The sequence below is a fragment of the Pelophylax lessonae genome (genome assembly GCF_965119305.1).
Source record: "Pelophylax lessonae genome assembly, chromosome: 1".
In the NCBI taxonomy this organism is placed as follows: domain Eukaryota; kingdom Metazoa; phylum Chordata; class Amphibia; order Anura; family Ranidae; genus Pelophylax; species Pelophylax lessonae.
The window spans coordinates 756,949,435-756,965,364 of NC_138768.1; the positions used below are offsets into that span (position 1 = coordinate 756,949,435).

The 15,930-nt window shown below is 40.6% G+C and overlaps 2 protein-coding genes across 2 annotated transcripts in view; one reads left to right on the forward strand and one right to left on the reverse strand.

Moving 5' to 3' along the window:
• Positions 1–15,930, reverse strand: part of FAM114A1 (family with sequence similarity 114 member A1) — a 45,748-nt gene continuing 29,818 nt past the window's right edge. The window contains exons 9-14 of the mRNA XM_082243405.1: positions 15,372–15,457; positions 14,934–15,101; positions 12,731–12,870; positions 9,002–9,074; positions 6,459–6,512; positions 1–519 (exon numbers count right to left, since the gene is read on the reverse strand). Coding sequence (XP_082099531.1) covers positions 424–519; positions 6,459–6,512; positions 9,002–9,074; positions 12,731–12,870; positions 14,934–15,101; positions 15,372–15,457 — 617 coding nt within the window. The 3' untranslated portion in view covers positions 1–423. The remainder of the gene's footprint in view (positions 520–6,458; positions 6,513–9,001; positions 9,075–12,730; positions 12,871–14,933; positions 15,102–15,371; positions 15,458–15,930) is intronic.
• On the forward strand, positions 10,872–11,412 carry LOC309544500 (ATP synthase subunit d, mitochondrial-like). Its single transcript, XM_082243406.1, has one exon. It carries the CDS (start codon positions 10,909–10,911, stop codon positions 11,188–11,190), a length of 282 nt encoding a protein of 93 aa, XP_082099532.1. The 5' UTR covers positions 10,872–10,908; the 3' UTR covers positions 11,191–11,412.

The window sequence follows — 15,930 nt, forward strand, 5'->3', positions numbered from 1 at the left end:
GTACCATGGACTGGCATATTCACCAGATACCTATTCTTGGGAAGACAGGGCTTTCATTAACTTAAAGGAGGACAATTATTTATTTGGCATGAACATTTTACATGCTAATTTTAGGTTTTATGTATAGTTGCAAAAAATAAATTAAAAGGTCTCTTGATAACATGCGGTCTAATTATTTGTTATTCAAAGCTAAACTGTTAGTATTCAGTGGTGTTCTACTTTCTGCAGATCAAACCATTAAATATCTAGACAAAATCATCAACTTTATGAAACACTTTCCAAAACCTTTGTTTAACACTACGATGTGCAAATTTGCATACGGCAGACAGCAGCAAGCTGTTCCTATTGGTTTAATCACAGTCAACTGGAACAGTATTGTTACGTTTTGCTGTGATTTAGCTCTGGTTGTAGTTGCAGATGGTGCTAGGCTTTAGAAGAGGTTGCCTGAATGTGGGAAAATTGCAGTATGGGAAGCAGCAGTCTGAAAGCATCCTGGATATAAATTGTGCTGTTATTGCCCTGAAAAACAATCACAGGTCAATAATTTAGAATCTGCAGGGCAAATATAAAAGGAAAATGACAATAATGTACAGTTCTCATAATCACTTACACGTTTTCAACTTTCACATTTACAGCAGTCAGGCAATTCATTTGAATTGTCCACTTTATTACTAAACTTTTGTTATTCAAAATTTAGGAAAAGATTTTTCTTTACATCCTAAAATTTAACAAAGACGTTTCAGATATATTAGTGGTTTATGATGCATGTTACCCTTACATATTTTTCAACGATGCATATTTATTTATTCATGCAACTGAACTAAAAAAAAGAAAACAACTGACTTAATTTACAAAGCTTTAAACACGAGATCTGGTATCTTTATTTTAGCCATGTGGCTAATTTTCAAATCTCATTGGACTTAAATGAAAATAACTATTACCATATGTCCAGCATCTGCAATGACCCCCATGCCAAAGTTCCTTAAAGTTTGGGAACCATGGCTGTTATATGCTGTTCCCACTCTCCCCTCAGCCAGCTTGGGCCGTCTATGACAGATGGTCCCGATGCTCCTGAGCCCTTACCTTTCCCCCTTCTCTTGATCTATAACCCTCTGGTCCTCCTTCTTTCTTGCTTCCCTTAGCCTTCCTTGGCTCCTTTCCTGTTAGGTGCGCAGTCTCTCTTTCTTTAGCGTCACCTTTCTGCCCAATTTCCTCCTGAGTTCCAGTTTTTCTCTCTCTTCAGGCTGTATATGGCACCACTATATGGGTATTGACTGGGCCAGGGGATACCCCTTTGGTTTGGGCGACCTTCTTGGAATCTCTTGGCCCTAACCGCCTTATGAAACAGGTCTATTTTCTGCTGCTGTGTTAGTTCTTATGTTCTCCTTTATGTTTACATTACCTCGTTGGGCTGTTTTTTTTTTTTGCTAACTTGTGTGATAACTGTCAATGCTAGTCCCTGTGTGGGCATAACTATTGCACGTTGGCCACTTGTTAAACTTGAATAAAAATTATTGAAACAGAAAATAAATAACCATTAGTGGACCGGAAGGTTTTGCCCCCTTAACGACCAGGCCATTTTTTGCGATACGGCAATATTTTTACTGACATTATTTGCATTATTTTAACTGACAATTGCGCAGTCGTGCGACGCTGTACCCAAATAAAATTGATGTCCTTTTTTCCCACAAATAGAGCTTTCTTTTGGTGGTATTTAATCACCTCTGTCATTTTTATTTTTTGTGCTTAAGGCTCCGTTCACATCTAGGCGTTTTGGGGCGTTTTTGGGGCGTTTTTCTGCTCTAGGATCAGCTCTCAAAACGCCCAACAAGACAAATCCTATTCATTTCAATGGCCCCTGTTCACATCTGAGCGTTTTGACGCTGTATACAAAACGCCCAACGCTCAAAAAAGTACATGAGCTTCTTTTTGGGCATATTACAGGCGTTTTCCATTGATCTCCATTCAATCTAAAAACGCCTGCACAAAAATCGCGGTAAAATCGCGGTAAAAAACGCCGCAAAAATCGCGGTAAAATCGCGGTAAAAAACGCGCGAAAAACGCTACGCTCAGGTGTGAATGTAGCCATAAACAAAAAGAGTGACAATTCTGAAAACAAACAAACAAATAAAAACAATATTTTTTACTTTCTGCTATAAAACACAGCTAATAAAAATACAATTTAAAAATCATTTTTTTTCATAATTTTAGGCCAATATGTATTCTGCTACATATTTTTGGTTAAAAAAAAAATCCCAATAAGTGTATATTGATTGGTTTGCGCAAAAGTTATCACGTCTACAAACTAGGGGATAGATTTATGGAATTTTTATTTATTTTTTACTAGTAATGGTGGCAATCAGCATTTTTTAGCGGGACTGCGACATTATGGCAGACAGATCAGACCCCCCCACTGACACTTTTGAGGGGACCAGTGACATTACTACAGTAATCAGTGCTAAAAATATGCATGATTACTGTAATAATGACACTGACAGGCAAAGGGTTAACACCAGGGGCGATCAAAGGGTCAAGTGTGGGTGCTTTCTAACTGTATGGGGGATCGACTCACTAGATGAACATAGAGATCTGTGTTCCTAAATAGCAGGAACACAGGATCCCTGTGTTCATCTGTGACAGAACGGCGTTTTGCCTTGTTTACATAGGCAGACTGCCGTTCTGTCTGTATGGGGAGCGATCGTGGGCATCCGCCGGACACACTGATTGGCTCCCCCTCTGGCCAATCGGCACGCACGCCCCCCACTGGCTGTTACATGAAACGACATACAGGTACTTTGTTTCGTGTAATAGAGCTAACCTGCTGCAGTAAGTGCGGCGGCTGGTCAGCAAGTGGTTAAATGAAGAATGCTTATCCTGGTGTGTTAGCTTTGTGAAGTGATATCCAAATCAGTGTCCCCAGCACTGTGCACTCATACACCTTTAAGGGATAAGTTCACCTTTTAAGAAAAAATAATAAATGCACTGCAATGTATTTTTGCAGAAAAAATAAAATGTGCATATATTATTTTTTTCCATGCAGGACCCTGGAAAACATTGCACCTGTGATCAGTGGGTCAGGGTCCAGGGTACAATGTCAGGCTTCTACAGACAAGCCCTGCAGCTTTTAGCTTGTATCTCCATTACAGGCTGACTTTTTACAAGCTGCAGGGCTTGTGAATGAACTACGAGTGGTAATCAGGGTCCTCATAGTCCATTCAGAACTACAAGCCGTCAGTTGCAATGGTTGATGGTAGTTGTAATATATTTATTCACAGGAAACTGTGAATGAATAAAGCAAACGTGTGGGCGGAGTCCCACATGGCCGTGCTGTATTTGAATTGTGAAAGCGGGTGCAGGGAGAGGATCCCCTGCCCGCTGTCACAGTAAGGGGGAATGCGGGGAGGTTGCAGGAGCTGGAGCGTGTTACATGTTCCACCCTAAATAGGGGTGGAACATATACCATGATCCAAAAGATGAACTTCTACTTTAACCACTTTAAGACCGTTTTTCAACTTGTCACTGCGTGACTTTACCCGGCAATTGCACGGTCATGCCAAGTTGTACACTGGACTTAAATGAAAATAACTATTAACATATTACCATATGTCCAGCATCTGCAATGACCCCCATGCCAAGTTCCTTAAAGTTTGGGAACCATGACTGTCATATGCTGTTCCCACTCTCCCCTCAGCCAGCTTGGGCCGTCTATGACAGATGGTCCCGATGCTCCTGAGCCCTTACCTTTCCCCCTTCTCTTGATCTATAACCCTCTGGTCCTCCTTCTTTCTTGCTTCCCTTAGCCTTCCTTGGCTCCTTTCCTGTTAGGTGCGCAGTCTCTCTTTCTTTAGCGTCACCTTTCTGCCTAATTTCCTCCTGAGTTCCAGTTTTTCTCTCTCTTCAGGCTGTATATGGCACCACTATATGGGTATTGACTGGGCCAGGGGATACCCCTTTGGTTTGGGGAACCCTCTTGGAATCTCTTGGCCCTAACCGCCTTATGAAACAGGTCTATTTCTGCTGCTGTGTTAGTTCTTATGTTCTCCTTTATGTTTACATTACCTCGTTGGGCTGTTTTTTTTTTTTTTTGGCTAACTTGTGTGATAACTGTCAATGCTAGTCCCTGTGTGAGCATAACTATTGCACGTTGGCCACTTGTTAAACTTGAAAAAAAATGATTGAAACAGAAAATAAATAACCATTAGTGGACCGGAAGGTTTTACCCCCTTAACGACCAGGCCATTTTTTGTGATACGGCACTGCATTATTTTAACTGACAATTGCGCAGTCGTGCGGCGCTGTACCCAAACAAAATGTATGTCCTTTTTTTCCCACAAATAGAGATTTCTTTTGGTGGTATTTGATCACCTGTGTGATTTTTATTCTTTACGCTATAAACAAAAACAAAGCGACAATTCTGAAAAAAATATATATATTTTTCACACATTCTGCTATATGACATTCTCAAAAAAAAAATAATTAAAAAATCAAAATTTTTTAACATTTTAGGCCACTTTGTTTTCTGCTACATATTTTTTGGTAAAAAAAAAAAAAAGAAAAATTGCAATAAGCGTATTTTGATTGGTTTGCGCAAAAGTTATCGTGTCTACTAACTACGGGAAAGATTTATGTCATTTTTATTGTTTACTAGTAATGGCGGCGATCTAGGTTTTTTAGTAGAACTACGACATTGTGGCGGACAGATCGGACCCCTAACTGACATTTTTGACACTTTTGGGGGGACCAGTGACATTATTACAGTAATCAGTGCTAAAAATATGCACTGTTACTGTAATAATGACACTGGCAGGGAAGAGGTTAACACTGTGGGTGATCAATAGGTTAAATGTGAGCCTAGGGGAGTGATTCTAACTGTATAGGGGTGGGGCTTATGGAATCACTATAGAGACCTGTGATCCTATACAGAAGGATCACAGGCACTCTATGACCATTCCAGAGAGAAGAATGGTCAGCTGTGTTTACAACAGCTGCCCGTCCTTCTCTCTCAGCGCACGACCGGTGTAGCCCTAGGTCGGTTCGCACAGGAAGGCCAGCCTGCCGCAGTATATATGCGGTGGGTGGTCCGGAACTGGTTAAAGCAGCTACCTAAATAACAATGAAACACAGTAGAAGTCCAGGCTGACTAAAAACTTAAAACTGCTTCCACCCCACTTTTAATGCCTCTACAACTACCCTGTAGAAGGAAGATGCTTATACTTACCTATTCTCAGGGCACTCTGGTCCAGTCATGCAATTGGCCCCAGCAGCCACTTCAGAGGAGAGGAGGGACAGCCGACAACAGATACCCTATAGTAAGCCTATAGGTGATGTCACCTAGGCATTCTATCTGTTGTCAGCGCTCTCTCCTCTCCCCTGACGTCGGCCACTGGGGAGATCATGTGACTGGACCAGAGAACTCTGAGAATAAAAAGGTATAAAAAGAACAAATTGCGCTCAGAGATCCCTATAGCAGCTGACACATCAATTGACATCCATTGATATTGCTCGTAAAGAAGATAGTACAGCGCTTAAATAAAATGAAAGTGAACATGAAAATAAGATAAACCAATATGGCATAGAGTCCAAAGTTTTAACACCACAGTAATCTTCCAAAAATCTTCTTCAATGTAGGAAATGATCAGTGAAAAGCTTAATTTGACTCATTGGTAAAGCATGAGTCAAATGTTGAGGTGAGCAGCTTGTGAGCACAGGTGGAAGCACACACCAGAACTTTATTTTGTGGATTTTTGCACCAGTACTTTATTAATGTTAATGGCACGGCATGGTGGAACTTCACTGGCCATTTTATCCAGGTCAGGATCAGGCTCTTTTCCTTTGATGGGTCCTATTGAGTCACCCTTGCATGCACACTACCGGCCAGGACTAGTGTTGAATGGATGTGCATCCATACAAACAAACACACACAGCCTGTGCAAGCCACTCCCCCTTCCTCCTAGCTAATTGGCTGCTGGCACCCACTTAAATTGAAGATTGGAGATGCTGTGCTACAGAATCCAGAGCAGGTGGTGGTGAATAAAGACTAGGTAAGTGTTTGTGCCCACATACCATACATGTTAAATAGTGGGGGATGTTTATCAAACTGCTTAGCATGTGGAACGTTTATTATTGCATTCAAGTGCTACTATCTATACCCCAATAAGGAGATCTTTCCCCGTTTCCTAGTCTATTTGACCTAGAAAGGATCCAAGGGGAAATCTGCCTTATGTAGACAGCAATAAAACCCCATCAGAATTGCTAAACCTTTCTCGTTCTACTAGAAATGTAGTTTTTAATGCTGCCCGTCCCCCCACTAGGAGGATTTCCTGTCACTTCCTGTTCTGTTTGACACCTGTGTCACAGATAGGAAGTAAGGAGGTCTGTTCTCAGAGGTGATAAAAATAAATTAAAAAAAATATATATATATATATATATTGTTACAGAGAAAGAGAATATGATATTACCTCTAGCTGTATACTGTTAATCATCGGATTCAAGACTTCTGCCTTCAGCTTGCTCTGTAAAACAAACAAACATTCTGTATTAAACGTATCTTCCAATAGTTACAGGCTGGAAAGTCAAACTGCACATCTATTATTACCTAAACAAATACAACTTTACTATAACATGGATTCATGGTTTAAAGTGTGAGCCAAAACTAACCAAAAACTATTTAGAAAAATACTATGAAGAACAGCACCACCTTAAAGGGAAATAATACAGCAATTTCAGCAAGTACATATTTAGTGTGACCTTCTCAGGGCTTGTTCACGCAGGAGGTCAGACCCCAGTAAAAGCAGGTGGTTGAGCCGAGGTTTTTCCACTCCTGACCATCCACCTATACAAAGCTAATACAGCCAATTAGGGTTGTACCCATGTTGTGCCCCCGAGGCTTTCCGACCATGGCAAAAGTTAAAAGGGCATGTCACATTCAGCAAGTGGTACCACTGATTATTATACAGGATTTATATAGCGCCAACAGTTTGCGCAGCGCTTTATAATATGACCACTGATGTTTATTTAATTGTATAACATATTTTCTTTGACGAGATATTAACCTTATTTTAGTCGACTAAAACTAAAATGTAATTTTAGTCAAAAGACTAGGACTAAAACTAATTCAAAATTCGATTACAAAATTAACATTGGTTATATATCACATAGGTGTCTGTTGTGCATGTTCAAACTTTAATACCATATATAATAACATGTTTATTCGATTTTTACTCCAGGAGTATACAATTACAAAATTCTAGAGAAATGCTTAATAAAATGCATTACAGTTCAACTAAACCCATTCGATTTTAGCTGACTAAAATTATTTTCAACTAAAATGTACTGGAGATTTAGGTCGACAAAATAGGGGCTAAAAAAATTCAGATGACTAAAACAAAATAGAAATTTTATGTAAAAATTTACACTGTGTGCCACTACCAAACGCGACCAATTCAAGTGAATGGGGCTGCGGCACAACTACCCTACAACTGTGTGCAATGCAAGTGTTGGTTTGTCATTTTGAGGGCTAAAGAAAGTGCCTGTCAAACAACCTCTGAAAAGTGATCCATAGCAAACCATGCTTTTGACCAGGGGCGGGATAGCCATTCAAGAAGCCCTTAATGTAACATTTTATTACTTGTGTTAGGGTATTTTGTCATAACTATCATATATTCTGTTTGTAGACTCTCCTTCTAATGGATATTTCTAGGTCACACAGAGCATTCAGAATCCTTGTCAGACCACTAATGAGACAAAATCCTAGTACACTGTAAACCTTTCAGGGATTTGAATATTTTTATTAAATCATTATGAATCTGAATTGACTTATAGACTTGCAAAAAGAGGCAGAGTAAAGGACAAGGACAATCCAGCCTTAGTAAGCAGAAAGTGCAACCTTCTTATGCAGGGCCAGGACATGGAGGGGGCAGGAGGGGTGGCTGCCCTGGGCGCTGTGGTATAATGTGAGGTGGGGATGCCACAAGGAGACAAGGAGAGTTCCTACACCTACAAGCATACAGGAGTAGTGACAGCGGCATACCTCTATCACCTTAGCACTGAATCTGGATAGCAGGAGAGATCAAGGAGGAGGAGGTGCGGGCTGTGTTCTCTCTCCTCTCAAGCTCCACCCTTCTGCTACTGCAGTGCTCCTGGATCAGGTCTGACAGACTGGGACTGTGCAGAGCTTTTTTACCTACCCCCCATCTCCTCCCAGCAAAGAATGTGGTTAGGGACAAGGTAAGTAAACCCTACACAGTCCTGATCTGACAGCAGAGGTGTCCCAGAGCCACGATCCAATAGCAATGCAGCTGCGGCATCTCTTCTCACTGCTTGCCTGTCAAATATGTTAAAGCCACCTTTCCCTAGGCTCCTCCTCAACTCTGATGTGTCAAGATGAGGAATTACCTGGGAGATAGGACATCCCACAGCTTTTTGCATCGAAGGTCTGTGTTTTTTTTTGAGAATTGCAACGGGGACACAATGTGAATGGGAAGGGGGGGCAGAGAAACCAATATTTGTGCTGGGAATGAAAGTATTTGTGCTAGGTGGGGGAATTTGTACTGGAAGAGGGGGGGGGTTGGAAGGGAGGGGTTTTGTTCTGGGAGGGGGGATTTAGGGGATGACAGGTATACGATTTGTTTTAGCAATGGAAATCTAGGGGAGGGGGTCTAAGAGGGGGGGTGTTTTTTTTTTGGGGGGGGGGCTGGTTGATACTAATAGGGATATTTGTGCTAGGAAGGGAAATTTGGGTGGAAGATGACTTGTTATGAAAAAGGAATTGGGGTGGTGGAGTTGTGCTGGAAGGGGGGGGGGGATTTGCGCTCAGAGGGGAGATTTGAGGGGTAGAGGAGGGCACTAGATGACCTTGCCCTGGCACTGTTCTTATGTGATAAGCAAACACTGTTGTCTCATATAATGAAAATATGCATAGAAACAAGTCTTTAAAATGACTGTAAATTCAGCTTTAAAGAATACCGGTATTGCTCTCAGCCTCCTCAGACTGAATACTCACCCCAACAGTGGTCAGACAGCCAGTAAACCTGCTTGATAAGGATGTTACTTCTTTACACATAGCGCCGGTTAACCTAAAGGAGCATGCACAAAAAATATACCAGTAAACATTAAAAAGAGAAAATATTTTACCCCCCCCCCCCCCCCAACAAAGCTATTGTGAGACATTTGCTGAAATCTGGTAATCTGGGATCTAATTTTTGGATCCCCCCTTGCTCTATCATCTTGGCTTGCAATGGCTTTCTCATAACAAATATTGTGCAGAGCAGGTGGTGTTCAGGCAGAGCTGTGATAATGATAAAGGTCTGGCCTTTTGGCACAAAAAAGTAGAAAATGGCAACAGAATGAAGTTGAAGCAGAGGAGAAATCCAGAAAAACTGGGATAAAGATACAGAATGGCAGTATATGTCAACAGCATGCTTCACCATACTCTGAGGAACCTATATATACAGTGGGTACGGAAAGTATTCAGACCCCCTTAAATTTTTCACTCTTTGTTATATTGCAGCCATTTGCTAAAATCATTTAGGTTCATTCTTCTTCCTCATGAATGTACACATAGCACCCCATACTGACAGAAAAACACAGAATTGTTGACATTGTTGCAGATTTATTAAAAAAGAAAAACTGAAATATCACATGGTCCTAAGTATTCAGACCCTTTGCTCAGTATTTAGTAGAAGCCCCCTTTTAATCTAATACAGCCAGGAGTCTTTTTGGGAAAGATGCAACAAGTCTTTCACACCTGGATTTGGGGATCCTCTGCCATTCCTCCTTGCAGATCCTCTCCAGTTCTGTCAGGTTGGATGGTAAACGTTGGTGGACAGCCATTTTTAGGTCTCTCCAGAGATGCTCAATTGGGTTTAAGTCAGGGCTCTGGCTGGGCCATTCAAGAACAGTCACGGAGTTGTTGTGAAGCCACTCCTTCGTTATTTTAGCTGTGTGCTTAGGGTCATTGTCTTGGTGGAAGGTAAACCTTCGGCCCAGTCTGAGGTCCAGAGCACTCTGGAGAAGGTTTTTGTCCAGGATATCCCTGTACTTGGCCGCATTCATCTTTCCCTCGATTGCAACGTAGTCCTGTCCCTGCAGCTGAAAAACACCCCCACAGCATGATGCTGCCACCACCATGCTTCACTGTTGGGACTGTATTGGACAGGTGATGAGCAGTGCCTGGTTTTCTCCACACATACCGCTTAGAATTAAGGCCAAAAAGTTCTATTTTGGTCTCATCAGACCAGAGAATCTTATTTCTCACCATCTTGGAGTCCTTCAGGTGTTTTTTTAGCAAACTCCATGCGGGCTTTCATGTGTCTTACACTGAGGAGAGGCTTCTGTCGGGCCACTCTGCCATAAAGCCCCGACTGGTGGAGGGCTGCAGTGATGGTTGACTTTCTACAACTTTCTCCCATCTCCTGACTGCATCTCTGGAGCTCAGCCACAGTGATCTTTGGGTTCTTCTTTACCTCTCTCACCAAGGCTCTTCTCCCCCGATAGCTCAGTTTGGCCGGACGGCCAGCTCTAGGAAGGGTTCTGGTCGTCCCAAACGTCTTCCATTTGAGGATTATGGAGGCCACTGTGCTCTTAGGAACCTTAAGTGCAGCAGAAATCTTTTTGTAACCTTGGCCAGATCTGTGCCTTGCCACAATTCTGTCTCTGAGCTCTTCACGCAGTTCCTTTGACCTCATGATTCTCATTTGCTCTGACATGCATTGTGATCTGGAAGGTCTTATATAGACAGGTGTGTGGCTTTCCTAATCAGGTCCAATCAGTATAATCAAACACAGCTGGACTCAAATGAAGGTGTAGAACCATCTCAAGGATGATCAGAAGAAATGGAAAGCACCTGAGTTAAATATATGAGTGTCGCTGGCTGGTGTGAGTGGAGGTCGGAGGATAGAGACCATAATCATGGCGAGTCGCAGAGCTGCTACCAAGGCGATTGACTGGTTGGCATTTGCAGAAAGAGTTCCTCCAAATCAAAAAGCTATGTTTAATGCACTGAAGACCCGCAGTGATGCTGTGGCTGCCAAGTTGACCTCTCTCCCTGTCAAACCTCCAACAATCGACTGGGCCTATTACCGAACCACAATTGCCAAGGCAGGCCTAGTGGATGAGTTTGAGAAGAAGTTTAATGCCCTTACCGTCCCAGAGCCTAAAGATACTCAAACTGAAAAGATAAATGCCCAGTAACAGGAAGCTAACAAATCTGCTTTAGCCTTCATTGAAGAGTCTAAAGCCAGGGTGACCTCATATGAGAAAGAGCTTGCAAAGTTTAAGAACATGATTCCGTTTGATCAGATGACAGTTGAAGATGTAGTGGAAGCTTTCCCTGAAACAAAGCTGGATAAAGAGAAATATCCCTACTGGCCACACAAGCCCATTAATGAACTTTAAGAAGCACAGAAACGCCAACTTATGTCAATAAATCCTCTGTAAAGATTGAAAAAAAAAAAAAAATATATGAGTGTCACAGCAAAGGGTCTGAATACTTAGGACCATGTGATATTTCAGTTTTTCTTTTTTAATAAATCTGCAACAATGTCAACAATTCTGTGTTTTTCTGTCAGTATGGGGTGCTATGTGTACATTCATGAGGAAGAAGAATGAACTTAAATGATTTTAGCAAATGGCTGCAATATAACAAAGAGTGAAAAATGTAAGGGGGTCTGAATACTTTCCGTATCACTGTATGTACTTAGTAGAATATACAGCATATTGTTGTCTAGTGATATCAAGGGTATCCTTTTAATATTTTTGCTGCATTGAGTGTAATTTCCACCAGAGTTTAAAGACACTAACTCAAAGAACATGCCTGACCAGACAAGAGGGGTGAAGGTAACAGAGCCAGCCATGTGCAGAGAAGGAGCCAAGTGGTATCTGGCCTCTCACCTTCATTATTATCTGCATGCAACAATTCTGTATCTTTAGGCCTCATGCACACTGGTTTCTTGTAAATGCTGTTTATCCTGACAGGGTCAAAAACTCACCTAAGCTGCATTTTTTCAAAAGAGTTTAGCAGTTTATGTATTTCATTGGCCAGATTTTTAATTTATTCTGGCCATTTAAATAGATAAACGCTGAAGTGCTAAACGTGCCTAGAGTTTATGCAGGTTTATGAGCGTTTTCCAGCATTCAGCGTTTGTTGTCAGAAGAACTGCTCTTGAATGTAATTTTAGGGCATTCAGACAACAGCCCATAAACTCCCCTGCTGATAAACTTCTAAAAAACGTCCATGTGTGCATGGACACATAGGATAACATAGAGGGAAGTTTGTTGTTGTTGTTCAGTCGTTAGTCGTGTCAGACTCTTCGTGACCTCATGAGCCATAGCATGCCAGGCTTTTCTGTCCTCCACTGCCTCCCGGAGTTTGCTTAACTTCATGTTCATTGTTTCAATGATGCTATCTATCTATCTTGTTTTCTGTTGTCCTCTTCTCCTTTTTCCTTCCATGTTTCCCAACATCAGGGTCTTTTCCTCTCTTCACATTAGGTGGCCAAATTTTTCGAGAGGGAAGTTTAAGGGCTGTTAAAAAAAAAGAAAAACACCCAAAAACTCACAAAAACGTGAGTTTAACATCAGCAGTGTGCATGAGGCCTTATAAAGTTTAAATGTAGCATTTTTATGTATTTTGATTAATCTATTTTAAGTAAAGAGATCTATGATGGAAAATCTGTATCTAATATCTGCCCTACCTACATTATAAACACTGAAACACATCCAGATCACTCACTTTGTTAAGACAACAGCTTGGTCCTTCACTGGCTTTTCTACGTCCTGTCCATGAAGAATCAATTCTGCCACTTTATGAAGCTGTTCGATGCAGCGAGCGGTGATTTCAGCCAGACTTTCAATAGACGTCATGTACACATCCTGAATATAGGAGAAGGGGTAGAGTTGATAATACCATCTACTTTCAGGTTCACAGAAAAGGCAATTTCTTAATGTTTCAAATGGATTAAAGCCGTTTTTTCAAACTTCATTTAATGACCAAAGATTCCAGGTATTATAAATGAAAGAGGAACTGCAGTCTGCTCATCATTTGTAATAAAATATATTTTCCATTCTGAACCTTCCCTCCAACCACTTTGCATATTATTTTATATATACTGTGATTCTGTACTTGCCAAATATGCTGCAGAAATATTCCTCCTCGAAGTCTGGCTGCAGCCATTTTAACTGTGGGCAGCTAAAGCTGCTGCCTATTCACTTCCTGGATTTACACAGACACAATATATATATATATATATATATATATATATATATATATATATATATATAATATTATATACATATACACACACACAGACAGACACACTCACACCACTGCTTGCTTGCACATTTCTTGTTTCTTGATGAATACTCATGCCCCCTCCAGCTCTGCAGCTCTCCTTTGCTGTCCTACGACTCATCTCCCCTCTCTTGCTGGCAAACTCTTACAAGAGTGAGAGAGAGCTGTGCATGATGTCATTAGCCAAGGCTAATTACCAGACAAGAAAGAGGAAGTGGGCTGTATAAGGCATTTACTGGCAGAAAAAGAAATGTTTTACTATCCAAAGGTAAAGCAACAATGGCAGAGGATTTAATAGATGGAAAGATGAAAAAAGGACTGAAAGTCCGCTTTAAGCAGATCTCTAAATATGCTGAATGCTAAATATAAATTGAATTCTATAGATTGAAGAGTTTTTTTTTTCCTGAAATATAAATGTATCTATTAATCTTTTGAACTTCCTAAAGGAAACGATAGTAAGGAAATAAGGAGTTTGCCATTGCTAATCTCGGTTTCTGAATGTACTACTTCCCCCAGCTGTCAAACTGATCCCTAGCTTTCCTACTGACTCTATAAATGTTTAAAGATTAGCATATCTGAGTTTACTCTGTCTTTGCTGGGTTGCATACTTGTGCCAGACCAGTGCCTCACTTTACAAAAGCTAAAGAAAGCCAGGCAAACACCATTACATTGGTGTCTGTCTAAACTGCCCCCAGCATATGTATTTATTCATGTGAGATAAGCACTTTAGATTATGCTCCTTGTATGTAAAGCACTGCATAAATTATAGGCACTATATAAATACTTTATATAAATAACAGGAATAATATTAATTAAAACATAAAGATGCTATGCCCTGCAGGATACTGATATCCATATTATGTGAAACTGAGTCTCCAACCTGATTAGATTTTTTTTTACATGTTGCTGGGTGTTTGTTGGTTATTTAAATCTTGCTGCCCATGAGGTTATGTCTTATACACCATGTGCAGGTCATGTATTACATTTATAGTAACAGAACTTGTTCTGTCGCCAGGAACTGATAAGATTCAAGGCTACAGGCAGCCTAGTAAATAGATTCTATATACATTATAAAATGTTTGTTTGGCACCCCTCTGTTTAAGCTCCTCTATGGTAATACACTGTAGGTAAAGTGTAAAGAAATCAAGGAAGTTTCATCCAAAATGTAGTTTTTTGATGCAGGATCAGCAGATAAATCACAATATTTACTGATAGTAAATAATCACTTATATAGTGGCTTACAACAGCTTTCTCACCTATTAGGAAAAATTGCACCTCGAGCAACCCAAGATCTGGAAACAGAACATGAAGCACCTGTAGTGATTGTCATCCTACTCCAACTAATGAAGGCACTGGGCAGTATTGTTATTATATTTTTCTTTTAATTCAGATAAAGTTGCACAGCATCCACAGAACAAAAGGGGTTTATCAATTTTATTAAAATAATATCTACTTAACACCTTTTGTTATGAGAATGCTGTCAATAGTCTTCATTACACCTGTATCTGAATTAAAAAGGAGGAAAAGAGCAAAATGAAAGTTCAATGAATATTCATTTTTACCTTTCTATCATCAATGATAACCTATACATATACCTACTATACCAGTATGCTCATCTAGTACTATATTATTAAAAAATGTTTACTTCAGTGGTGATGCCTTTCTGTTGTTCAGCTATAAGTTCTTCACTGCTTTCTTTAGGATCTTCTTTCCCAATCTCGGTCACCTCCTGTCCATCTGCCTCCAAGTCCATTGGCGGCTCCTCTGGGCACATGCTTTCTGAAGACAACCAATCATGGGCTTTCTTCCTGGCCTGCAGAGAAGAATGCACTAAAAGATTGAACTAGATATCTTTTTACTCAAATGTAAATGAATGTGAAATTAAAATGAAAGAGAAAGCTTTGCTAAAGTTCCCAGGACAACCAGGAAAAACTGAAACGGTTAGAAAAGATATAGAAATGGGTTATGACCATAATACTTAAAAAAGAAAAAAGTCAAGAAGCCTAAAATGCAAATATACTGCAGTCATAAGAATGAAGGCGATAAATACTGTATATCCATATGTAAGAAAAATAGAACTGACCTTATTTAGCTTGTCAGGTGTAGCAGCAACATGGAGCTCAAATAATAATTCAGTAAGCATACTGACAAACTCTTCTTTCTCTTCCTCTGCACAAACAAATATAGGATTGAAATAGTTAAAAGATATTGCAATATTGCTTTTGAAAAAAAATCTCACAGGCAGAAGAATCTCAACCTCTGTTCTTTATATCATAATTCTACCTACGCATAGGCGTGCACATGAGTTATGCCTGGGCACACCGTAATCCTGGGGTTAGCAACCCATCAATCGCGATCTACCCCAGTGGCGGCTAGTGAAGTTTTAAGATGGTGGGGCGCAAGACCCCGCCCTTCCATTTTGATCCCTCCCATTTCTCGGAAGCCCCACCCCTTATAGACTCCATCCATTTTGTCCCCTGTATTTTGCTTGCGTGAACAAATTCCCCCAATATATCACATATTAAGGGGTCCATCAGTACTAGTATATCCCATAATAGGGAGCAGGGGCCCTATTATGGGATATACTGTGAGAGACACCCTATTATGGGATACACTGACTGAGAGTGGCACAAACCCCACAG

What these genes read in the sequence shown, in the direction of transcription:
- LOC309544500 (XM_082243406.1), top strand. Translation starts at nt 10,909, where the DNA reads ATGGCGAGTCGCAGAGCTGCTACCAAGGCGATTGACTGGTTGGCATTT.